Raw genomic sequence first — 26,449 nt, 5'->3', positions numbered from 1 at the left:
TTAACTATAGTTACAGAACTTTAATCCCATCATCTTTGTCGCTGTAAAAGGACAAGTACTGCTGACGTAGAAGGGGAGGAGGGAAGAGGGACTGCAAATATCCTCATCGCATAAGAGATGGCACCTATGACTTTTGCAACAAGAAAGGAGGTGTAAGGTTCTTCCTGGAAGTTGCAGAGGTCACCAGAATCATGATACAACCGTGCTGGGAGTTGGGGTGATGGAAGTGAGGGCTGAGTTAAAATCTCACCGTCTGTAATAAGTCTGGTAGGAAAAATGGAATGTTGATTGGTAGGTAAATAAACAGTGACATGCAGAGCTGCCACATTCAGTTGCACAAGCACTGCATTGCACACACCCCTCCAGAGGGTTCCATCCGCCACATTTTTACTGTGGATTTGTCCAGTTACTATGGCAATTTTATTATGGCAATAAATTGTCTTGAGGATGGGATGCCCTTTTCTATTTTTCACAAAGTTGGCAGTCAGCTAGCACAGAACTGGTTGTAAAGCATTTAGGTAACCACTTGAAGGGCTAAAAGAATTCCTTAAAAGTCACCCCCTCTGGAGCTGGGCAGACTGGGAGGGGAGTGAGGAGAGGAGAGAGGAGGAGAAGGGGACAGCAGAGGGCTATTGCTTTTCACCCTCATCTTTTCTGGACTATTTGATTTTTTTAAAAAATCATGTGCGCATTTTTCTTTAATTAAGAAATTTGAAAGTAATAATTAAAAACAAACAAATTCAAAAAGCCCCGGCCTGTCTGGCAGCCCCTGCAATGTCCCCAGGTCCTCCGTTTGCTCACTCCTTCCTTTACCGTGCAAATGAATGGTCCGCAGCCGCTCCACCAGGGGCCTGCGTGGGAAGCCCACCAGCCCCTCCCCAACGCCTCCCAAGACCCTCGGGGGCATCCATTCTAGCGGGACCCACCTCTGCAGCCTGTTCCTCTAAAAACGCTCGGCTTCTGTTCCACCACTGGTCACCCCCATCTTTCATTCGCTCCAAAGCAGCACTAGCACAAACTGTTGCTTATGGCAACTTTCCCCTGGAGGTTAGGACGTTTTGGAGACACAGGTTAGGTAGGACACAACTTCTCATTTAATAATCAGATATCCCTGTTCCTGGAAATGTAATGCCGCCCCCTCCACGGGATTTCTCACGGGCTCTCGCCCTCTGTGGGCCTCGGACTCCGGCCACGGTGCGGGGGCTTCCTCCTCCGCTGCGTTTTCGGGTTTGGACGCGATTCTCAACCCTGGCTGCGTATTAGAAGCATTTGGGCTCCGAAGTACCACCCAGGCTGGGCCCCAGCCCAGCCCAGGTTCTGACTTATTCAGTCTTGGGAGGGGCCGCGTCCGTGTGAGGGAAACCGTCCCCAGATGAATTTAATGTGTAGCCAGAATGAGAACCACTGCTCTGCTCTCTCCGGGTGCCAGGGAGCAGTCCCCAATTCCTAGTCTTTCACTGTGCAGAGTAGTTGGACTCTGTTTTCCCCTCTTTCTGGACCACTTAACCCTTCAGACTGCAGCCAGATTGTAAAAAAAAAATTCTTTGTCCTCCTCCTCTGTCTATACGTACATATGCAGGCCTTTAAAAAGTGGACGGTACCACGTATATTGTTCTGCATTTTGCTTTTACCTCTTGACTCCCTTTTATGCTGGTAAGACTGATCTATCTCATTATTCAAAGACCACATAACATTCCATTATTAAGCATGTGCCATAATTTGCATAACCATTTTTCCATTGATGTAATTTGGGTTTTTTCTTAATATTTTTCTATTTCTAATTATGCTGCAATGAACACCCATTCAAAACTTGTGCACATATTTCCAGAGTGGAATCACTAAAGTCAAAGGATATGTATATGTAAAATTTTGACAGGTATCGAAAAAATGCTCTCCATTTAAATGGTATATCAATTTACTCTCACACCAACAGTTTGTTAAAGCATCCTTTTCCCCAACTCTTACCAACATCAAATATTATCGATCTTTTTACTATTTGCTGATCTGCTAGGCAAAAAAGAAAAAGTAGTGTTGCGTTCAGTTTGCATTTCTCTGATTACTAGTGAAGGCGAACATTTTTTTTCTTTTTATTAGTCTTTACATTTCTTCTTTGAATGGCTTGTTTAATAGATTTTTGATGACTAATAGTTTGAAAGATGCAATGTAATCCCCCTGCCCCCACCCACCCCCAGCCATTTCTCTCTCTACCTCTTTTCTCCGCATTATAATTGGTCTGTAATATTATCCAGTCAATTCTTGGTTTATTCAAAAGAATGGAGGGAAGCAGAGTATGCGTAATTCAAAAGTTGAGAAAATCACAATGTGATTTATATTAGGATTTTAAATGTGTTTTTAGAAAGAGCACAGATCTGGGAGTGACACATATCTGATTCACATCCTAGTCTGCCTCTGTCTAGCTGGGTGACTCTGGGGATTTTACTTTCCTCCCTGAGCTCTGGTTTTCATGAGTGCGGAATGGGAATAATAACCTACTTTGCCTAATTGTGGTAATGAGATAAGATAATGTGTATCAACCACCTGGGGTGGAACCTGGCACATAGTAAGTGGTTGTTATTATTATAATGTTATTATACCATTTGAATGTTGGAATTTTTCTAAACTAGGAATCCTCATTGTTAGTTTCTCAGTCCTATTCCATATTCCTACCTCAACTACTCTCTAAATCAGGACACCTAGTCTTAGAGCCGCTTTCCTCTGCCTCTCTGATTGAGTAGGGTGTTGTCTTCTTCAAGATTAAGGGTTTGAATTTCAAGTCTGCAAATCCAGTAAATAGAAGAGATGGAGGTAGCCCCAACCTGTGACTGAGCACTGAACGGGCTGTGTGGTGTGTTAAGAATGGGGCCCGGAGATGTGAGCAAATCCAGTACCAGAGACGGTGTCTCACCTTCCCCCAAGGTTAATCATCAGAGCCTGTGATTAATACACAATCAAAAACTGATTGGTACCATGCTACCAGCTGAAATACTTTCAGTTATAAGTAACAGACCCCGGAGGCACTAAATAATGAGGAAAGCTTATCTTGGGTCACAAGAAACCTGCAGGCAGGGCAAGGCCATGATGGGTTCATTCAAGCAGTTCAACAACATCCTCCAGAACCCAGTTCTTCTCATCTCTTAAGACTGATGTCTGCAGCTTGTTGCTTGTCCTGCATTGGCTGCCTCATGTCCCAAGGGGGCTGCTGCAGAAAACTGCACCCAGAGACAGAGAAAAGATGTTTCTCCTCATGTGGCCCTTTTAAAGAATGAAGAATCCTTTCTTACAAGTCCCCCAATGGATTACTCCTACCATCATATTGGCCCAAATTGAATCATCACATGCCTTCTGCTGAAAACAATCAGTGCCAGAACAATGAAAACAGTTATTGATTTGGGCTGCTCTGAGGTCAGAGAGAGACCTGGCCACTTCTGAAGCATGTGGCTGCCCAACACCCGAACAAATTTTAGGAAGGAAGAGGGAGATGGCCATTCAACAGCGAATGATGATAACCAACAGTGTGTGCCACTGCCACATGTATTTATAAGAATTCATAAGGTGTATTTTTAAGATCCAATTTTAAATTAATATGCAAATCCTTCAATTAATCATATAAAAATACCAACTTTGAAGTCTGAAACCTGGAAACATAGCATTACAAAGGGAGGGCAGGAATCTTTCTTGTTATTTTTAAAACTAGGAGTATTACTTATGAGTAAACAATCCCGCTTTAAAAGGAATAAGCTTTGAACAATGATCCTTCATGGTCAATTCCCAAGACCTTGGCATGGAGTGAGTTTTGTGTGGCCCTATCGAGATCTTGGGAGGGAAAGCTCCCAGACAGGTGGGACCTGCATGAGACGGAGTGAGGGCGCAGAGGTGGCCCTCCTAGAGTTGTGTCTGTGGCAGAGGCCTGCTGTCCAGGTCACCAAGTGAGCTTCATACCAGACACCCAGATTATAAAGATATGGGGGCAGAGGGCACAAGGGGAAGTATAGTTCCACAAAGGGAGTTCATCCTTTAAAGTTGCCCAGATCCCTGTGACCCGGAGGACTAAACCAGTGAAGTTCCTCCTGCTCCCTTCTCTCTCCTTGCTCTCCAAAGTTGGCTTATGCTGAAGAGGAAAGATTCCAAATGTAACAAGGCACAGTCTGCCAGGAGGGGCAAAGCAACAAACATCATCTGAGTGCCGAGGCCCAACCTGAGAAGGATGTGAGTGAATTCACAACCATAGAGCCACCATGATGTCTTGGCTCCTTCAGCTCTAGAATGCCTTTTGGGTCTGACTTTCTGGAATGAAGAACATTTCTGCACATTTGGTTCTACTATATAACCTTGGTCAGAAACTGAGTCTGTGGAAGAGGCAAAACCAGATTCAAGCACCAGGGCGAAGTTACCTGGAGGGAGGCAGCCTGGAATATTGGTCTGCGGGTGTGTGTTTGGGGGAGGGTGGGGGAAGGGTGAGCATGCGTGCTGCAGGGAGCTCCATTTGGGCTGCGTGCTAGAGCCACCCTCCCACCTACCCACATCTCACACCCAGACAAGTTACATCAGAATCTCAGGGAGTGGGCAGAGCAGGGTTGAAACTACCACCTCAAGTTCTTAAAGTTCCCTCAACGTGTTACGCTAAGGATTTTGTTCAGAGTACCACCTTAGAGAATGTCATCAAGGAGGTTCTCTGCCTCTTCTGCCAATGCCCCGCACCCCAGACACCCTCTGTCTTTGGGATGCAAATCAAGAGAATGGGGGACCTCCCTCAGCAGGCAGGTTTCTCCTCCTCTGCTCCGTGACTGAGCCAAGGACCAAAGGCGCGTACCCTCTCCCCAACAGCCCTGTGTGTCACATTGCTTTGGGTAGTTGATGGGGGCAACTGTTAATCATCAGTTATGATCTCCCTTGAGCAATAAAAAGCTCTGTTAATATGATAATTTGGAAAGCTGATTGACTGAACCAGAGATTAGTGAGAACTGTTGGGGGAGGAAAAAAATGACAATTGTTAAAGTGTGAATCATATGAAAAAGAGAACAGAGAGAGGTTTTCAGTCAGGAAACATGCTCTTAGGAAATATTTTGAAGAAACTCATTTGTTTGCACATCCTATGAGCTGGAAATACTTCAGAGTCTGGGTTTACATCTGGCCATTCCACATCCTGGCCCAGGAGCTTGGGAAAGTCATCTTACTTCCTTGATCTTTAGTTTCCTCATCTGTGAAATGGGAAGAACAGTAGCTCGGGATTGTTGTGAGGACCACGAGTGCTAATAACTCTTAGGCAAGTCGAGAAGAAGTGGACCAGGGCAGGATAACTCGCACAAAATCACTTTGGGGATGGCACAGCTCTGCGGGCTAATCCAAGACCAAAGCAGAAACTTTCCCTAGACAGTGCCAGGGCCCACCGTGCACAGGCTCACAGCTTACCGGGAGGGGTCCTTGTGCCGGGAGCTAGCCAAGGTAGGCTTGTCCCACTTTCCTTTGCTTCCCTCTAAGAAAGAACAGAGCAAGCTCAGCTCTGTCACCTAAGCTGAATGACTCAGCCAGAGTTGAGTGATCGTCTCCCAGATTTAATGTCATCCTCAGGGTCACCAGCTGACTTTCCAGTGCACCCTGACTCCATCCTATATCAGCTGTGTAACTTTGGACCAGTGCACTAACCTCGCTAAGTCTGGCTCCTCAGTATCTACAACACAAATACCGTAGCGCAGGATGGTTGTGAAGAATACGGCCATTGAGGTGGCACGTAGAAAAAATTAACACAATGCCTGGAAAGTGGAAAGCACCCCATACATGGCGACAATCACTATTATTTGTTTATTGAAAGATGTGGGCTTAGCAGTAACTTTGTTAATCTAGTTTGAGTAATTGCATACACTTTTAATATAATAAAGCTATATTTATTTAGCAAATACTCTAATTCATTCCCTCACTCTTCAAACTGGCCTTGCAACCCTATTAAATTCAAGTTAGTGAGGTTTTTGTTATACTGATAGCTAAATGGGGTTCGCAGTCAGGCACTGCCCCCCCCCACCTCTTGCCCCCATGCCCCGCCCTTTGTAGTCAGTGCCATGTGAGATGTGGCTGAAGTGACCCGCAAGTGACCTCTGACGTCTCCCAGGATCCTGTGGCTTCACTCACTCCTTGATTGCTCGGAGGTAGGGAAAGTTGTAGCACAAGTCACTTGCTTGCACCCACCTCCACTGACCTTGCCCATCCTTTCCCGCAGGCTGTAAAGCGCTTCTTGAAACAAGAGTGCAAGTGTCACGGCGTGAGCGGCTCATGCACTCTGAGGACGTGCTGGCTGGCCATGGCCGACTTCAGAAAAACAGGCGACTATCTCTGGAGGAAGTACAACGGGGCCATCCAGGTCGTCATGAACCAGGATGGCACTGGTTTCACTGTGGCTAACAAGAAGTTTAAGAAGCCAACAAAAAATGACCTTGTGTATTTTGAGAATTCTCCAGACTACTGTATCAGAGACCGGGATGCAGGTAAGTTCAAAACACTTTATTCACAGCACCTAATTCTTCCAATGATCAATACTCCACAATTTAAATGCAGTTCTGTATTTTTAGCCTGCCAGTTCTACAAGTGCAGCCTGCTGCCTTCAGGTTCAAAGCTCATGTTCTTATCATTCAGATTTCAAGTGCACAGAGAGCTCTCCTAAGCAACTGGAGAAATGGGTTGATAATGTGAAGATTCTGGAGAAATGGGAACCCAACAAGAATGTATGTGGCAGAAAGTCAAAATATGCAGATTAGCAAAATTCTTCAGCCGAGACAGAACTCTACTTAGTGGACTAACGTACACTAGGTATAGCAACCCAGCGTCTTTCCTGTGATCCTGAAGCTGAGAGGAGGACAGCTGTGCAATGTATTGGTCCCCCTTACAAATCCCACTGCCATGACTATGGAAGAGGGTCTCAGGGCTTTCAAGTCAGCCTATTCTGATATCTGCCGTCCCTCATGCTCCCTTGCTCTTTCCAATAAGCTCAGAAGTTGCCAAATGCTAGAAAGCAAGAATTCATCCCCACTGGCTCAGCTGTCGGTGGGCAGCGGATGAGGGCTGTGTAAGAGGCACTTCGTTTATTAAAGCCACACCCTTCCCTTGCACACGGCACCTTCTCCGTCTTAAACTCTCTCAAAGAGCAGCTCCGTCAGCCTCACCACAGCTGTTCCCACCTGTGTGTTTTATGCACCTCTCACCCCTCCTGGTCAGCACTAATCTCCAGGCTTAGCATAGTCTTTGCAAAGACTCTGGTACAAAATAAGAATGAGTACAAGTCTCAGTGGATAGGAGGTGATGGGGAGCCCAGAGCCAACTTTGACTCAAACCAACTTCTCAGACTTAGTAGAAAGCAAGAGAATTCATTATCAGGAAAAACATCCTCAAATTTAAATTTTGAGTTTGTTTTTCATTCCAAAGTAATTGCAAAGGAACCAGTAAAACAGTGCAGACGGCAGCCAGTCCTAACGTTAGATTGACCAAGAGGCACAATGACCAGGGAAGGTCACGAGAAGTCCGAAGCTTCTCCTTGTCCCCGAGTGGTTGAATCTCCTTCACGCTTTGACGAGCTAGTTCTTTGCAGCACTTGAGCAGGTTTCTACATGCAGCCTATGGATTAATAACTACCGAGGGAGAGGGCCAGATGCTGTGCCCTGCTGCATTCCTGACATGCTTTGGGACCTCTAACGAGTCGTCCTGCCTGTCAGGCCAAAGTTTCGACCGAATAACCATGAAACTTGTGCTTTGGTACGGGATTGTCCCAGAGGTCTGGCTCCCCTCTGCCATTAGCTAACTGCTTAGCCTCAGCCTCTTCACACGAGACAGGGGGTGATGATATCAGGATTGTTTTAGGAACTACATATTGGCTCCTGTGTGCCAGGTACTGGGCCATGATCACTGCACACATGGGCTTATTTAATCCTCAGAGCCGCCCTATGACATCAGTGCATTGGAACTGGTTACAGAAAGAAAAAAAAAGAATAAGAAAAGGGTGGCTCCTGGTCGATCAACACCAACCAAGAACCAAATTCACGTCTTATTTTTTGAACTCAGATAAGCAGCCCTGGATATCATCATGCCAATTGTCCAGATGAGAAAAGTGAATGACTGGCTCAAGATCTCATTGGTCTTGGAGGGGACGGATGTCCTGCCATCTGACCCCATGGCCTGTGCTCTTGAGCCTCACACTACAACTTGTCCCTACCTATCTCCCAGGGCGTGTACGTGAAAAGGCCTGTGAAGCAAAAACCTCGTTTCAGATGTAGGAGGACCTGCTTCCCCAGGACATCTTCTCTGGTGTTTTGGATTGAAGCAGTTTGCACAGTGAAGCAAACAGTTACAGTTGATGACCATTTAACAGCCTCGTGGATGTTCAATGAAATAAAGACCTGACTTTCTCTTCTCCACAGAGGAGATTCTGAATCTAATCCCTGATGCCTCTTCAGGACACTAAGTTATTCTTGCACACTTGGCTTTTTCTACTTCCTGTATTAGAAGACAATTCTGTTTCTTGATCCTAAAATAGCAAACACATCTGCAGTACCTGCCACGCCTCAGGGCTTGATCAACATTCTCTCGTTGATTCCCACGGGAAGTCTATAAGGTGGATATGTTATTATCCCATCTTATGGGAGAGGAAACTGAGGCTTTGACAGACAGCTTATGGATTTTGCCCAAGGACTCTTGGTTGGTAAGAGACAGAGGAGGGACTCGAACCTGAGTCTGTCCATCCTTTTAACCATTTCACTCTGCCACCAGATGCCCCAGCCACAAGGCACACTGCAGCAGGTACAGACTTTCTGGGGGAAGCTACATAATTTATTCACTCTTTTAATTTATTTCTGTTCTATTTTAGGCTCATTTTAGCTTATATGACTTAAAAAGATGTGAATATGGTTCTTGGTTAGTGTTGATTAACCAGGAGCCACCTTGTTTTTTTTTTAAGTAGCCAGTTCCAATGTATTACTTCAGATTTCCACTAAGATTCCTAGATTATTCAAAAAGTGTCTGAACTATACTTAATGCCTGTTTTAACTGAGCCTAAGTCATCCATGCGAACTTTGCAATATTTGTTTTTAATTCTGTTGACCATCAGATGATTGTTTTAGTGAAAATATGATTCAAGGTGTTTGATATCATGTAGGCAAAAGTTTCGATGGTTGACAGAGTATTTTTTCATTGCTGGTATTTGGAGTCATGTACAAATAGCCATGTGTATGAGATGCAGATTTTCCCTGAGAAAGCCTGCTTCAACCCGCAGAGCTGCCTAGGGCCTTGTGCTTGTCTGTGTGATCTATGGCCTTCTAAAGACAAGCCTTTATCCTGGCCATCTTCTTCTAGAAACTTCTGTAGTCTGCACTCTAGCAAGTTAGTCAAAACAGTCGTAGAAGTGTGTAGTTTAGAATCATCCTGGAGTAGCTCCTAACTTCTGTTTGTGGAGGCAGGGAGATGTGACAGAATTTGAGAGTTGAAAGAAGGGGAGATTCCTGTATCTAACTCACAAAGTGTTAATGTCTTTAATGGTTTCTAAGAAATGATAAGTTCAAAAACTGATTAGGGAAGATATTCTTATGGCAACAACAACAAAAGACATTTCCCTCTAGGCTTCACTTGAAGAAAGTGAGTGCTCTGATGTTCAGCTATAAATACTCCCCTCAGATCCAAAGAGTACGGTACAACCGTGTGATGCTGTGCATGTGACATTTTGCAGGCTAAATTGGAGGCTAGATCTAGGAACTGGGCTTTCTGGGATGGGTGTGCTGGTGGTTCTGTGGTTATCTGCTCTGGTTATTGCCCCAGGCATCCGTAAATCAAAGAAGCCCTTAAGTTAGAGATAGGTTCATCTCTAACTGAGGAATGCTGCTCTCCTCTCCAGAGAAGCGTCTGCACCTAATCACAGGCCACTTTCACTGGTTATGATGTAAAAACCCTGACCTGGGCCAGAGGTCACCCCAAGGTCTCCTCCTCAACCGTAGGAAACAAGCAACCCTCCACCTCTTCTCCAGTCAAGTTCAAAAAACAAATGGAGTTCAACAGTTGCTTAACTTGTTGCCTGCTGAAAGCCCAATACCTGGCTGACTGACGGCTGCAGGCTGTGAATGGTGTAAGCACTCGGGTATCACGGGTTTTTTCCACATAAATCATATTTAGCAAACAGCTCAGAACCCAGGGGAACACAATCCCAACCATGGTTTATAGAGATTGGTGTTGTAGACATGCTATGTGGTGTGGCCTGGTTTGCAGAACCTCTGAACACTGTGATTGTGACCTGACTCAAAACAAGGGAACAACATGTCGGCCAGTAGCAATGGGTGGACCTAATTTTGATACTGAATGTACAGTTCCCACCAGTACATCTCAGGTCCCTCATTTATTCATGGAACAAATATTTATTGAGCCCCTTCTATATGCCAAACACTATGATAAGCCTCAGGAATGCCAAGTGGGGAGGACAGACTCCATCTTCGCCCTCGTGGCTTCACAGGCCTCCTGGTACTTGTAGACGAGCCAGGTGGTTGGCAGGCAATGGGATACAGGCTGGGGAAGCCTGAAGGCCGGACAGGAAGGTGGTGTTTCTTAGGTTTCAGTCCTCACTCCATTGCTCTATCACAAGGTCTTACCCTACATTTGTCATTTTGATTTGAAAATTAAAGAATAAGTTATTCATTCCTTTCTGCATTGAGATTTATTGTAGAAATTCATGAACTGATATCTGAAAAGTGCTACGACTGCTAGACTAGGAGAGAATGATATGAAAAATGTATTGTGAGGCTTGTAAGTCACCATTTTCATAGGCAATTATTGGTTATATTGGATAATAAATGTTAGTTATTGTCCAGTGGACCCTCTTTTCAAACTCTTAGTGGCATGTTGTGCAAGTAGCCCGTCCGTCCTTCCGGACACTCTATTTCCTTGACCTCTGTAACACCACATTCTCCTGATCTTCCTCCTGCCCTAATAGCTGGTCTTTCTGAATTTCAGTTGCTAGTTTCTCCTCTCCTGCTTCTAAATTTTGAAGATCCTCAGGGCCCAATCTGGGCCCTCTTCTCCCTCTGCACTTTCTCCCTGGGTGGTCTCCTCCATGGCTATGGCACTAACTGCTATCTCAATCCTCATCTGTGTCCTCTCTCCTCATCTTGTATCCAACTCCCTGCTTAACAGCTCCACTCAGATTGCTCACATTTTTATCAACCTGCTTCTGTTCAAACCTGAACTGATTTGTTCCATTCCCAAAAGCTGTCTTCCTCAGGCTTCCCCTTCTCAGAAAATGGCACAGCCATCCACTCTGTTAGTCAAGCCATAAACCCGCAAGGCATTTGTTGCACTACTTTCTCATTTCCACCTCCGGTCCATCACCAGATCCTCTTAAAATGTATCAAGGATGGATCTCAGAAAGCCTTGTTCTTTCGTGCACATGACACAAGTTTTAGTTAATTTATTCAAATATTTATTTGTTTCCTGTTTGTCCCACTGGACTCGGATTCCATGATGACAGGAACTTAATCTGTCTGTTCACCACTGGATCCTTAGCACCTATTATATAAACATGTGTTGAACTGAATTGAATGGCAAGTTATAAACAATATAGAATAGGTTCACCATATTAGGTGAATTCTTATGTTGGTGCAGTGTCATAGCTTAAAGATAACTTGGTTTCTTTGACAGGTAATCACTAAGCACATCTTCACTCATCGCTGATTACCGTATAATACACAGCCTATGAAAATTCCCATTTAAGCTTAAGTGTTAAATGGAATTTTTCCTCATATTCAAGTGCATTAGTGGACCATTTACAGAGCTTAAGATGCTGGCTGCCCATTTCCCTGAATGAGATAAAAAGTCTCAAATAAATGCAGACTATATTTGTTGCTTTTAGCTGCCACCAAATGCTCAGTTCTTTTACTCTTTGGGGCCCTTTTTTATTTACTGCTATCAGTGGGATTATTGGTTAGTTCATCTGATCTCATTGTTAATGTAAGCAAAATACTCTTCACATCCAATGCTATTTTATGTATAGGCATGATCTGTACATCTGCATTACCTTTCAGAATATAGACTTGTTAGAATTATTATACTTTTAGGATACACTACAAAGTGCCCTAATTTAAATTAATTAACAATGGCAATCAGATTGAATTTTTTAAAACTGAAAAAAAAGAAACTTTTTTTCAAAAGAAAAAGAAACAAAAATTTCAGAAAAAAGAGAAAGAAATTTTCATTTTCTTATTTTGAAGTCTATGACATAATTTGAACTACTAACAACAAAGAATTTATCAAATACACGTCCTTTTTTTTGAAATAGAACAAATTTATTTCCAATTACCATGTTAATATGTTGCAAACAAAAGAATGAGGTTAAAGTACTTTAAAGTGATGTATTTGCTTATTTCGTTTAAGCTTTCCCCATGAAACCTATTTTGTGCTGGTGTGGTAAATCTGTTCTTTAAATCTATGCTAATTTCGTATTCCTAGGGAAAAAGCCCTGCGTTAAGGATCAGCAGACTTTGATGGTGCCTATTGCTACCTCTTACTGTTTCTACTGATAACTAATTGGATAGCCACGGACAAATTAACTTCTCTGGACCTCTTACAATATGTATTTCACCTAGAAATTCCTAAGGTTCCTATGACTCAATAAATAAATAAATGGATTGTTAATTAATTTTACTCTGTTTGCAATAACAGAACCTTGAACTTGATGCCACAAACTCCCTTAAGTTGTCATTTTGAATTTCTATCGTTAAAAATGTGCCATATTTCTTATATATGTTCTGTATATATCAAGTGAGATAATTTGAATAGAAACCAGACTTTTAGCTGTCTACTCGCTCCGTAGTGTCCGAGGACTGGGTGAGCACTCCCTGGAGAAGTGTGCCCTCATTGGGCAAGGGAAGGCTGATCTTAATTTTTAAGACATTATTTTTAATTTAATATTTAATAAATCAGGAGATATATGTTGACCACCTGAACACTATGCAGTATATGGAAGAAATGTTAGGACCTAACCCCTATCCTTGGGGAGACAAGATGCATGAGAAATCATCAAACATTTCAAAGCCATGTGTGAGCCCTATTGCATGACATACACTTTAGGACTTAGGAAGGAGGTCAGCTGGGCTTGGAGCAGACAGGGAGAGCTTCGTGGACGGTGCCGGAGTAGGCCTGCATCTTGAGGGATGGGAAGACTTCCAATCTAAAGGAGTGAGAGGCAAGTCCAGTGCAGCTGATGAGAGTAACTCTTATGAGCAAAGAGTCTACACAGCAGTGACATCAGAAAGTCAATTCAGTGGGACGGTGAGGAGATGGCCTGATTAGAGGGTACAGGTGGGGAGCAGTGGGAAACAAACTTGGGTAGGCTAGTTAGTGCCAGACATGGAAAGCCTTGAAGAGTCTGACCTCAACAACTTTAATTCCATGCTAGGCTTTGCTAATTTAATGGGACATGCTTTCCTGTGCCAGTCAAACCTTTCCTAGTTATTATGAAAATGCTGAATAAAATCATCTAAGTGGAGCTTTTGTCTTTCCCAGCTTTAGCTTCGCAATCCTTAATGTGAGGAAGGGGTAAGACTCGCAAGTAGATGAATGTGCGGTCTCTAACATTTGCTCTTTAACATTCTTTTCGTCCCTCGATAAATCTGTGTCATTAATGACAACATGTAAGTCAACCAGAGGAGAAACAGCCTATTGGATGATGGGCTTACGTGAATCTTGCTTTATGCCCTAATGGTCAACATATGGGCTTCTGTCAGCCTGGAGTGGCAGGAATTTCCAAAGACACAGGCCCATCCACAGAGAGAGAGAGCGCGAGAGAGCGCCCTTCCTCCAGGTCCCAGAGGAGTGGGTCTGGGAACTATTAGCAAAAGCCCTCCGTCCTCCTCTGCTGTCAGGAAGATGCATGTCGGTGGTGACAGAAATGTTTTTGCACTGGGAACCCTGACTCCATTATTAATTTTATAGCTCTGAGGATGGGATGCTCGATTCTGTCAAGTTTCCTCAGCAGTGCCCCACCAAAAGTGCATTATGTGGTCCCAAACTTACGCGATTTAGGAACTCCAATTCTTCATCCTCCTTTTTCCCATGCATATATGAGCTCCTGTGTGAGCCAGGGTGAGGACACCACCTCTGGGGAGGAGAAAGGTAGATCTGGCTACAACCTGCACCTTCCCGTGGCGTAGACATCACAGATTTCCCGGATCTTACGGACATTGAGTCTAGGCAGACGATCTCATGACAATGTGCTGTGAAGATGACAGAAGTTTGGGCTCGCTGAGCCTGAGTCTGCAACACTCTGTCTGGGGACGGGGACCTATACCCAGGCAGAGCACACATCTGGGCACACTTCACAAACAGAAAGCAAAGGGAAGTCAGGGAAAAGAGCTTCTAGCTTATCACTTCTCTTAAGTGAATTGAGTAAATCAAAATGCAGTAAGAGATACCTTAATATTATAAAGCAATATAGATGATTTTTTTTAAATAAACATGTTAAATATGAAGCATCTAGATATGTGTTTATCCTTTTAACATATCAATTTGGGAGACTAATGATAGGGCCATTACTCAAAAATATTTTTAAAATTTCTCCTCTGACGTATTTTTAGAGCCAGCCACACATGCTTTTGTAGATACCATATGATGCAAATATTTGATCTATAAAGATCAATCCGGTGTTTGGAAATGGCTCAGAGAATCTTAGAACGAAGTCTGGAAGAGAATTAGGTTATATGATCTGGCTATGCCATTCCATTTGTGGTGAGTTAGAGATTGATGCTATAGGCTTTCCTGAATGAGCAAGTTCTGCTTAGAAAGGGCTCTGCCCAAAGTCTTCAGCCATGGCCCCATCAATGACATACATTAAAACCACCTTGAGGGCACACATTTTGGAGATGTGCCTCCTGGTTTTGCAGAGTAATTAGTCTCATTCCTCATAAAGGTGACAGGAGTTCAAGAGGAATATCAGTGCAGGAAAAACATGGTGTAAACTACTAACACCATGTTAACTAGCCTTGTTCACTTTCTCACATAACTTTAGATGTCTTAACTGTCTTCAGCATATCATGCCCTGGAGAAAAAGGTCCCCTCCAAAAAAGTTACATGTCAGGACCTTTGCTAGTTGTTCATTTGGTAAAACAGGAAATATGCTAAAACACAGAAAATATTATGCTACCCGTGAGCCTGCTTTCTGGGGCCTGGCAGGGCCCTTGGACCGAGCTCTCTGCCCAGAGGCCGAATATCACGGTCGTCAAGAGCTTGCGCTCTGGAGTCAGACAAGCCTGGCTTCAAATCCTGACCCCGCAGCCTGCCAGCTGTGTCACCTTGGGCAAGTCACTTAACTTCCCTGACCCTCCATTTCCTCATTTCCAAGATGGTGATAGATAATAGTACCTATTTTATAAACTTATGAGAATTAAATGAGATAATGCAGGCAAATGCTTGTCAGAGGGCCTAGTCCATGTAAGCGGTCCATAAATATTGGCCCCAATTATGAACAAAAAGAAGAGAAAAAGGATGAAAAAGAAAGTAGAGGGGAAGGAAGAAAGAAGAAGAGTGAGGGGTAAAAAGAGAAGAAAAGAGGGGCCTGCCCGGTGGCCTAGCAGTTAAGTTCACACGCTCCCCTTTGGTGTGCCAGGGTTCGTGAGTTCCGCTGTGGTGGCATCCCATATGAAAAGTAGAGGAAAATGGGCACGGATGTTAGCCCAGGGCCAAGCTTCCTCCGCAAAAAGAGGAGGATTGGCAACAGATGTTAGCTCAGGGCTAACGTTCCTCACAAAAAAAGAAAAAGAGAGAGAGAAAAGAAAAGAAAGGATGGATGAACTTCAACTCTATGGCTTTGAAAATGTGAAAACTAGTCCTTCTGGGCTCAAGGCTGATGGGTGTAGCTGTCTTTATTTCTCCAAGTGCTCTTGTTGTGGCTCAGGAAGGAGAGAGTGACTCATTAATTAATAAGTCAGTATATTATTTAGGAAAAGATCTAAAAGTCTATGTCCCAAATATTCAGAAGTAAACAACTGGGCGGATCATAAAACTCAGTGGCTCCTTTTCACAAAGTGTATGTGTGCGCACACACACACGAATGCATGGTCTTGATTATGCATTAAGAATAATGCTGATGCTTTCTGTTTTGGAAAGGCTAATGGGAAGTCCCCAAGACAGAATAGCCCTACTTCTACCAATAATAATGAGTCCTTACTATAATTCTGATAAAGGAAAGCAATACCAGCAAACTATGTATAGCTTCTGCCCTCTGGAAATGCTCTTTTCAGGGTTTTGATTAAATGGCTCTATATTCTCCTCAAATGGCAGCAAGTGTCAAAACTGCCCTTCTGCCCTATAGTCTGTCATTAGATCTAATGAGATCCAAACCCCAAAGCAGGGCCAATTTGTAGTCCATTGCTATGCAGCCTCATCCTCTCCCCAGACTTCAGAGCCTGCCCTTTCGCTCTTGGCTGGCCCATTTCTGGGAGCCGCTGATACCTCAGAGGGACCCATTACTGCTCCAGGCTGCAACCTCACCGCTGTTCCAACATCAGTGGCTCTCAACCTTCAAAAACCCCTCTCATCTTCCTTCTTCTGGGCCCTCATTATGCCCTGTTTGGGCAGCCAGTGGAGAGTGGTGTGTTCAGATTAATCGTGTTTTCCAGCATCCTATAACCGAACATTGACTTCTCATTGCAGGAGTCTTTGTCTCCTTGACTGAAACCACTTCTGAGTTAAGCTCTTGTCAGGGGCCATCGCTTTGTCTGCTCCTCTCAGAGTTTTGACGGTGTTGAGGTCACTTCACTGAGCAATCCTTCTGTTCAGAGTCCAGTTCAGTTTTCTGCATTAGGGGGACAAAAAAACACCATGAGCATTACTCAAGGCTGAGTTAGACCACCAGCTCAGATCTCCTTAGGCCTCAAGCCACTGAGAAGAGACCACCAAGTTCAATGTTAGTAAAAGGCCCACAGCCTGACTCAGAAATGAGACACTTCACTTCCCTGTCCTGGCCCCCTGTGGCCCACAGCCCCAAGAGGGATAAAGAATTCTAATTGCATGGTAATGAATTCACATTTTAAAAAATGCGTATCGGTGGAAGTGAAGAATGTTCATTGATGTGCAGGGCTTATGAACAAAACACATGAAGGTAAAAATTCAGAGTCGCCTCTGGGATGGCAGGTGAGAGCGCTTTTCACACCCACTGGGGGTCTCATTTCTCCCAACTGGCTTCAGTTGCCACCTCCGGGCAAAAGATTTCCTAATCTTCATCTCCATCCTGACCTCCCTCCTGAGTCCCAGAGAGTATTTTCAGTGACCATTTCTACCCAGATGACCCACAGTCACGGCAAACTCAACTTGTTGAAAACTAAACTCCTTATCTTTGCTCAAAGCCTGCCCCTCCCCAGGTGTTTGCCACCTCAGGGAATGTCACTAGTATAAACCCAGTCACTCAAGCCAGAAACCTGGGAGTACTTTTCGACTCTTCTCATCCTCTCAGCCATCTGTCCAGTCAATCACCGTGTCCTGCCAGTTCTGCCTCCTCAACTTCTCTCAGGTCCACTTACCTCTCCCATTCCCACCACCACTGTCTTCATCCAGGTCACATCCCGTCCTGCCCAGAGACTGCATAGGTCTCTAACTTGTCGCCTTGCCCTCTCCCTGGCCCCCTTCAATCCATTCAACCCCAGCACCCATAGTGACCCTGCGGAAACACACATCAAATTAGGGTGCCCTTTTGTGTAAAAATCCTCAATAGTATTCCATTGCCCTTGAGTTCAAGTTTAAACCCCTTAACCTGTCACATAAGGCCTTTCAGAGTGCAGCTTCTACCCACCACTCCAGCCTCATCTCTTGACTCTCTCCCGTTTGAATGCTACACTCCAGCCACGTTGAACACCTTTCTGCTCCTCACATATTTCCAGGTCTTTGTGCAGGTGGTCTCCTCCTCCTCTTTCTCCCCCTCCTTCTTCTTGATATTGAAATATAAAATGCTTACAGAAAAGTGCACATATCACGTGTGTACAGCTCAGTGAATTATCTCAAATGAGCACATGCATATAACCCGTGCCCAGATCAAGAATCTAAAGAGGACCAGTATTCCAGAAGCCTCCTTCATGCCCCTTTTCACCAACCCCCAAGAGAAATCACTACCCTGACTTCTGATATTATAGACTAGTTTTTCCCACTTTTGTACCTTATATGAATGAAAACCTACTGAACTGTGTCAGCTATCTACTTCCACATAACAAACCACCAATAAACTTGATGGCCTAAAATAACCATAAAGTCCCACCTTCGGCCTCGTCACGCCAGCAGCTTAGTTGTCATCCACTTCATCACCCAGCTTCTTGAAAACCGCCTGCACTCGGTGTCTGCCTGTCCTCTCCTCCTATTCACTCTTCACTCCACTGCATCCATCCATATTGTTCCACTGAAGCTCTTCTCATCAAAGGGCACCAGTTACCTCCTCATTGTTGAGCCAAATGAACATTATTCAGTCTTTTCCTACTTGAAACTCCTGCCGCCCAGCCCCTAAATCAGTGAGTCACCAAATCCTGGTGATTTTCCTCTTCAACCCATCGTGTATTTGTGCTACTTCTGTCTCCACTCATTATCTCTTGCCTGGACTAATCCAACAGCCTCAAGGATACCTCCCTGCCCCAAGCTACTCTTCTAGACTTATCATTCTGTCATGTTTTTTCCTGATTAAAAATCTGTCACCACCCACCATGGAATAAAATCCAAATTGGAGCAAAGGAGAAAGACTCTTGAACCTGTCGCTCCAACCTCCTTTTCCATGCTCTTTGCCTAACGCACACCTGTGCCTCCGCCACAATGAATCTGCGCAATCTTGTGAGCTTGCCCTCGGAATTTCTGGTGGGAGGTTCTCGCTTGCCTGGAATGCCTTCTACCCCATTTTGCCCTGCAAATCTTCTATTCATCCTTCGTGTCATATCTCTAATGCCACCTCTGCTATAAAACCATGCCATTCACAACCCTTTTCTGATCCTGTTTGCTATTATTAATATTAATACCAATAAATATCATTAATATAATATCCTTGGTTCCCTGCCCCTAAAACACAAGCTCCTCAAGGCAGGATCTTTGCTTTGCTCACTCATACATCCCAAGCTCCCAGACTGTGCCTAGCACATAGCAGACACTCAAACACTTGCTAAGTGAATGAATGGCTAACATTGATTGAGCACTTATTATACCAGATGCTTTCACACATTATCTCATCCCATCTTCACCACAGCCCTATGAGGAAGGAACTGTTTTTATCCCAATTTTGCATGGGAGGAAACTGAAACTTAATGAGATTAAGTAACTTGCCCAAGGTCACACAGTGGATACATGGCAAAGCTAGGATTTGAACCCTAATTTGCCCAAGCTCTGAGTAACCTCACTTTATTGTCTTTGAGCTTTGTCTGCAGTGGTGCTGTGCACAAAAGTCTACTGTAGGTTACAGTAGGTCTTCAGCAAATGGAACAGTTATCTTGAGGTAGTGGAAATATCTCTTTACATATTTATCTCTTCATTATATTATGAGTTCCCTGGGAGACGGAACTGAAACCTTATTATTTTATTCACCACCACCACCACCAAAAACCCCAAGCAGCAGGCACAGTGTTTTACACATGTTTGCGTTCACTAAATGTTTATTGAATTAAATAAATGAGTGTGCTGTTAAGAGGCAGCATTTGGCAGTGAGTTCTTTTTGCACAATCAGTAATTTTGAGCACTGTTCTGATGGTTGCCCTGAATCCAGGCCCAACTGCTGCCTCTTCTAATCCTTTGCTTCTTCAGCACGATGTCGGCTCCAGGCCATCCCTGGCTGACCCACCCGCCACCCTGACCCCGGCCCTTTGCCATCCTTCCTGTCCTCATGAAATTCCCCTGCCTGTCTTCCTGCTGTCAGTGGCCTGATCACTCAGAGCAAGTTCTGCCCCACCCTCTCCTCTTCTTGACCCCATGCCCTGCTTGAACCTGGCTGCTTCCCTGGTCATTCTTGACAGGCAGGGCAACATGACATTTATACAGATAATTGGAACACAGTGCAGATTGTGATAAACACAGAGAGAGTCACGAGGCACTGTAGGAGTTATAAAGAGGGAGAAATTCCTAGTTAAATGATGGAGGAATGGAAAATGAATTAAGTCACTGTCTTTTTCATCCTGATAAAAGTTTTTTGTTTTTTTTTTTTTAAATAAAGAGTTTAGCTTCTCTACGTTTGTCAATTATTTTGGATTGTTGATTACGAGTAATAGAAACTGGAGTGGTTTAAGCTAAAAGGGAAAATTTATTATAAGGATATAGAGTCTCTAAGAACCAAAGGTTGGAATGCAGCCAGGAGAAATGGAAGCAGGACCAGAAAACAGTCCAGGATCTGGGCAGCATTCTCTTTCCCTGTCTTATGCTCACTGTCTCTGCACATCTGCCTTTTTCCTGTCTCTCTGCGGACCTCCTCTAGTCCTCAGACCTTGCCGTGGTACATGGCTGCCAATGGCTACTGAGTTTATACTTGGTGAGACTGTCTCCATCAAAATCACAAATCTCCAGGGAAATCTACCTGATTGGCCCAGTGCAAGTCAGGTGCCCACCCTGGTCCAATCATTTGCCACCGATAAGCAGGGTAATGTTATTCAACATGGCTGCTAGGCACCCATCTCTGTGCAGGAGGAAGAAGCAGAAAGGATCATTGTAAGCTGAGCAGACTCTCCAAAAATGTCCACTACACTTGGTTCTGTTGTCTGATAATACTCTTGTAAAAGAATTCTGGGTGCTTCCCCGGGGAATAGAACAAATTAAGAGGCTTCCTGTCTTTGAGATTCTTTCTTCAGAAACAAATATATAAATATGAATTGCCATTTAGCAAACATCACCCTAATTAACTAAGATAATGTTCCAGTGGTCATTCCTAACAGGCTTTTTAATGCCAGCTTTGTTCATTAGAAGGCCTAGAATCCTGGCTTCAACCAGATGCCTCACACACATCTAGATGGCCCACTAGACTGCAGTGGGAAAGATAAACCAACCTGGGCCTTGCTCCCTCCTCAAGGTCTTACATAAATGATGATCACACCTCCCCTTCAGCAACCAGAGTCTTCTTCTCCTCTATTAAGCCAGTGTAATCAGGTCTGGGGAGACAGAATCCCCTCTCTTGAGGGTTTCACACCCCAACAAGTTCTGAGAGAGCTAACCTTGGCCACTGCTTCCTTAACATGGTTTGAGGTTGGGAGAGAGGAGGCTAGGATAGGTCCTTCTTTCATTCTGATCTGGCCTTGCCCATTCAGTGATCCATCCATGCAATTTAGTTATGCATGTTAGGCTAGTTGAGAATAATCTGAGACGTTTATCTAACTCAGAAATAGGAACGTTGGAGTCAGGTTGCCCAAGGCAGACCCAAAGCTTCATGTCATCCTTCCTGGTGTTGGCCCTTTGGGCAACACTATGCTCCTTGCAGTTGGCTCCCAGAGTTGACACAGGCTGCACGGGCCCACAGAATTGGTGGTGCAGCCCCAGGCTGTGGTGAGGCGCTCAGGGCCCTGTCTGGAGGATGACCTCCTAACGTTTCTCCTCTCTAGGCACATTGCAGTCCACTCATACCTTCTCAGTGACACCTCCCTGGCTTGTCTTCTAGGCTCCCTGGGTACAGCAGGCCGTGTGTGCAACCTGACTTCCCGAGGCATGGACAGCTGCGAAGTCATGTGCTGCGGGAGAGGCTACGACACCTCCCGTGTGACCCGGATGACCAAGTGTGAGTGTAAGTTCCACTGGTGCTGTGCCGTGCGCTGTCAGGACTGCCTGGAGGCCCTGGATGTGCACACGTGCAAGGCCCCCAAGAGCGCTGACTGGGCGTCTCCCACATGACCCCAGCGAAGGTTGCCATCCACCTTTCCTCTCACAACGACGCCGTTGGATCTGCAAGAACACTGGGCCTTTGGGAAACGGGGAGAAGTTTCCTAAGGCATGTGGCCTTGGTCTCAACAGAAGCCCCTTCTCCCTCTGCAGGGGCCCCAGGACTGGGGCCACATGCTGCACATACAGCATGCCCTATTCTCTCCGACTTCCAGCATCCTGGGGCACGTCTCTTCCTGGTCATGACAGGCTGTTAGAAGGGAAGGGGAGTGGGCCCAGCTCACTGTCTCCACCCACCTAGAAGTTTCCTTTTTCTGGAGCAGTTGGCCAGAGGGGAATAGAGTGTCTCAAAGGAGCTTTTTCTGTGTCTTCCAACAAATGCTCACAGTTAAGAAATTCCATACTTGTCTCTGGAGGGTAAGGTAAAGAAAGCAGGATCAACTGTTGCTGAATTAACTTTAATTCTTGAAAAGACCAAGCAAGGCTTTTGCCTGATCAAGTGATTTTCACAGCCACCACCTCCAGGGGTAATTGGGAATTGCCTGGAGAAGGATGCCTTTCAATAAACTTTAGGTTTAAAATGCTTATTTTTCAAGGCGTTTATTGCCCTATAAAAATCTAATGTGACCAGGTGGGACTATTGTCCCTTGGTACAGTTTTGAATCTTTGCAATAGCAAAAGCCTCAGAAAGTGGTTGCTTTACGTTACAGTCCCCTCAATATAAAGAAAATTTAGGGAATGAGGCTTTCTTCTCAGTCAGGATCTGAAGGAAATTAAAAAGAAGATTGATGATCTGGCAGTATTCTGTAACTATTGGGGGAAGATGGAGGAAAATACCTCATCAAGTGGAAGATCAGAAAATGTGTCTGTACAGATAAGGAAAAGAAGGGGGAATAAAATTCCTATCCAGTATGATCCATGTGACCCATGGAATTTTGTAACTGAGACAGCTTTGAGAATGAAAACTTCGGGGATGACAAGACCAGGGAACCAAAATGCTGACAGAGAGGTTTCCAGAGCTAAGTCATGCCTGGACAGCCTTTACCATAAGCAGATGCCTCAAAGAAGTTGACCACGTGTGCCAAGGAACATCATCTAGTACCCATCACTCTTCAAGCACGTTTTAAAGACCTGTCATATTTAATTATGTTTATCTGATGCTTGCAAGATGGCAAGATACCAGAGCCTAAGGCAAATGACACACAGCCTTGTCTGTGGAGTTGGAACCCTAGTATATTATACTGCAAACAAATCGTAACTTGGAGACTATAGTTAAGGGACCCAGCTGTAATTATGGAAACACCAATATGCAAGTTGTGGTCGTGGTCGGCTTCTGCCGTGAGCCAAAAGATGACATCCTGGGGAAACGGAGAGGCTGCCTGCCCCATTTTGTATAAGAAATGAAAGAAAGGTGAAATACCCAAAGCTACTTCTCATCCTCTCGTACAGTTAGGTTCTTGTTCTAAATGTGATCTTTTCCCAGGGTTACATTAACTAACAGGATGTTTCATTATATGCATCTAGTGTCAAATTATTGATACTTGCTCGTTCTTTAATACCTTGACCTTCAGGTTCTCTAGCCTTGCTTTACAGCAGGACATTTAGACTGAGGCTCGTGGAAAGCAACTTGCTGGAGTGTTTTGTCACAATTGATCTTTGCCTCCTAGCCCTCTTAAAAGTGACAGCATTCATCTCTTTTCCCTTACTCCCAAACCCCAAAATTAGTTGTCTAATTTTTCCAAAGTGGCTCTTTCTTTTTTTTATTGTATGGATTCAGAGGGTGGAAACAGTGGAGCATGACTGCTCTGCACTCAGTGTGGGCCTGTGGGGCAAGTGGGAAGGCCAGACAAGTGGGCTTAGTCTTAGTTACACTGAAGCTTGCTGTGAATGCCTTCCGGGGGCACAAGACGAAGGGACTTTCATGGGGGTCCCAAAGCCATCAGCCCTTCTTCCTGCTGGATGAACTGTGAAATCATAAATCTATGGATATGTTTAGACAGGGAAAGGGTCTTAGAGGACATCTCAGCTCCCTCAGTTTGTATCTGGGGAAACTGAGACCAAGAGAGGTGAAGGGATCTGTACAAATATCAACCATCATCCCAGCACTCCATCACAAATAGGACCACACTCCAATAGTATTCAAGAAAGTTAAGCACTTTATCTATTAAATGAAACTGGTTTGTCTCAGAAGCAACTCAATGGATTCCAAGTAATTTTAGCATCCAACGAGAATGTTCTTTTTTTTAATTCCTGGGATGTTTAGATCTGACTTTTTATGCTGAAATGCATCCTTCCTGACAAGGAGCAAGGAGACAAGGCATATCCCTGTAGAAACCTGCATAAATTGTCCTAATCTTAAGGGAGACTCCGGCAACCATTTCAAACAGCCATGGGTGTGGCCATTGTGGAGGGCGTAATAAAAGAGTGAAATATTTTTATCTGCTTTTACTTCTGAAAGAGGAAATCTCCATTATTTGAAAAAATTGAAGGAAAAAACAGGTGAAGAGAATTTCAAACTCATTTTCTTTAGAGCTTGGTGAAAGATCAACATTCCATGATTCTAAAATGTACTAAACTCTTGATTATCTGAGGCTTTTAAGGGAATGCATGGCATGAATTATCCAAAACAAAATAATGAGAGAATCCATTCAGGTCAAATCCCCTTACAAATTCGCTCTCAATAAAAATCTCATAAATTGAAGCTTTCTAGGCCCAAGATGACACTTATTAATTTTCTGCAGTATCTGAAAAAGTTCCACACAATCGGAGATCTTGACTAGTTCACAGGAGTTTTCTTCAATAAAGATATAATATGCACGTAACTCTACAAATTAGCAAATGGGTTGTTTTCTTCAGTAGATTTGCCTCCGTAAATTGGTCTGTGGTGCCGATTGATCTTTGTATGCTGTGAACATAGTTTGTTAAGGCACATTCTAGTTATAGCATCCTGGACAGCCCCTCATGATCTGAAAGCGTTCACGCCCTACCTTAAGAGACCACTTTACCCCCTCAAATGGCTTAAGCTTAGGTACAAAAGCCCCAGTGCCAAGACCACACTCATGCTCCTCGGGCCTGGGTGCCCTGGCGTGTTATTGGACAACAGATGCTTCGGGGTGGAAGGGAGAGGCATTAGGCACCTCAGAACACTGACTATCTGATATGGGTGTCACCAGATTGAAATGAGCATCCCACAAGGACCTATCAAGTGGCAATTTAGTCTGCATGGGGCCAGATGATGGGAGGGGGCATGGGGGGGCTGCGGGGCAGCGGGGGAGCTGTTGCCAAGTGACCAGCTGAGCTTGGTCATGGTGGAAGGTGGCTTTTTCAGCTCTTGTTGGTAAGCTCCACTCTTCCTCCTCTGTTGCTTCCCTGTTCCCTCCTAGCACCTACACCAGGTGCATAGGGAAGCCCAGAGGCTGAGGCCTCAGGCCATTGCTCAGATCCTCCATCCTGTTGTGTAGCTCTGCTCAAGGCTGCCAACCTTAATTTCAATAGATATTTTCTATTGTCACAACCATATTCCTTTTTATTGGAGCTTGAAAACATCAGGTATCACATTTCTTTTTCAAAGAAGGTAGCTTTAAAGTCAGAAAATCCAGCTTCACATCGACATTTCCCGGCCGTATTAATTTATTAAGGAATCTTACGTCGACTCTGTAAGACCTACAGCAGGCATCTCTCAGAAGCAGCCAACATGACCGTGCATGCACTTGTGCTTGGCGGCATTCTCAGGCCAGGATATTGTTATTACTTCTCATTTATTAAAGGCTGGCCTGGGGCTGGTGTTGTCTCGCTCAGCTGAAGAACATTCATCTCTTCTCTTGCCCATTCTCAAAATAAAGGCTCAGAGAGGTGTCCAATGGACCGGAACCATTCCTTTGTGTCTATTTACTGTACTTCAACCTAGGTTTCCTTATCTTCAGAGCAAGAGTTGTACTCTTAACAAATAGACCTCGCCAGTTCCAAAGCTGCTAAATGCTTCTGTCAGGTCTGTGCTGACCTTCTGAAAAGCAATCCGTGGGTGTAAGCTGACAGCTCAGGCGTGCTTATTTTGACCTTCTCCTTACCTAGGCAGAGAAAACTTTCACTCATCCATGAGAATGTTCTTTACATTTTTCTGGGGATCAGCAAGGTGACAGGTGGTTTGCAAAGCCCAACATGATCATTATTTTTCTAAATCATAGTTGTTCCAGCTCTAAGTTTTTCTTTTTTTCCTGATATTCACATGGATTCCTGTTTAACCAAACCTCCCACTTCCACAAGCTAATAAAAGTGTCACGCAGATTGTTACAAAGAACTATTGTTATTTACAAGTCTACATTTTCTGTGAAATCAAAACATAATAAAGAGAATTTTCAGTGTTGACTTTGTTATTTTAAACTCGTGATAGTCTTGCCAAACCCTCTGGTGAAAAGAAATCCATGCAGGTTACGGGAATTATTCCCTTGTCTGTTCTCAGGACCACCCTTAACACAACTTGATCCAAAGGTGTCTCTCACGTTTGTGAAGATTTTCAGGGACGGCAGTTTGTCTTACCTTACTGATAACTGCTCTAGTGAGTTTGTGGGTGCACTTATATTCCAGACAGAGAAATTATTCCAGATTTTCACTCTGTGTTCTCCTG

The 26,449-nt window shown here is 44.3% G+C and overlaps 1 protein-coding gene across 1 annotated transcript in view; it reads left to right on the top strand.

The window, feature by feature from the left end:
* WNT2 (Wnt family member 2) overlaps positions 1-21,899 on the top strand; it is a 40,421-nt gene extending 18,522 nt beyond the window's left edge. Inside the window, exons 4-5 of the mRNA XM_004418771.2 lie at positions 6,212-6,476; positions 21,608-21,899. Coding sequence (XP_004418828.1) covers positions 6,212-6,476; positions 21,608-21,837 — 495 coding nt within the window. The 3' untranslated portion in view covers positions 21,838-21,899. The remainder of the gene's footprint in view (positions 1-6,211; positions 6,477-21,607) is intronic.
* The last annotated feature ends 4,550 nt before the right edge of the window (positions 21,900-26,449 follow it).

Source organism: Ceratotherium simum, chromosome 1 (assembly GCF_057802395.1).
Source record: "Ceratotherium simum simum isolate JZ-2026a chromosome 1, ASM5780239v1, whole genome shotgun sequence".
In the NCBI taxonomy this organism is placed as follows: Eukaryota; Metazoa; Chordata; class Mammalia; order Perissodactyla; family Rhinocerotidae; genus Ceratotherium; species Ceratotherium simum.
This window is presented reverse-complemented; position numbering and strand designations above follow the sequence as displayed.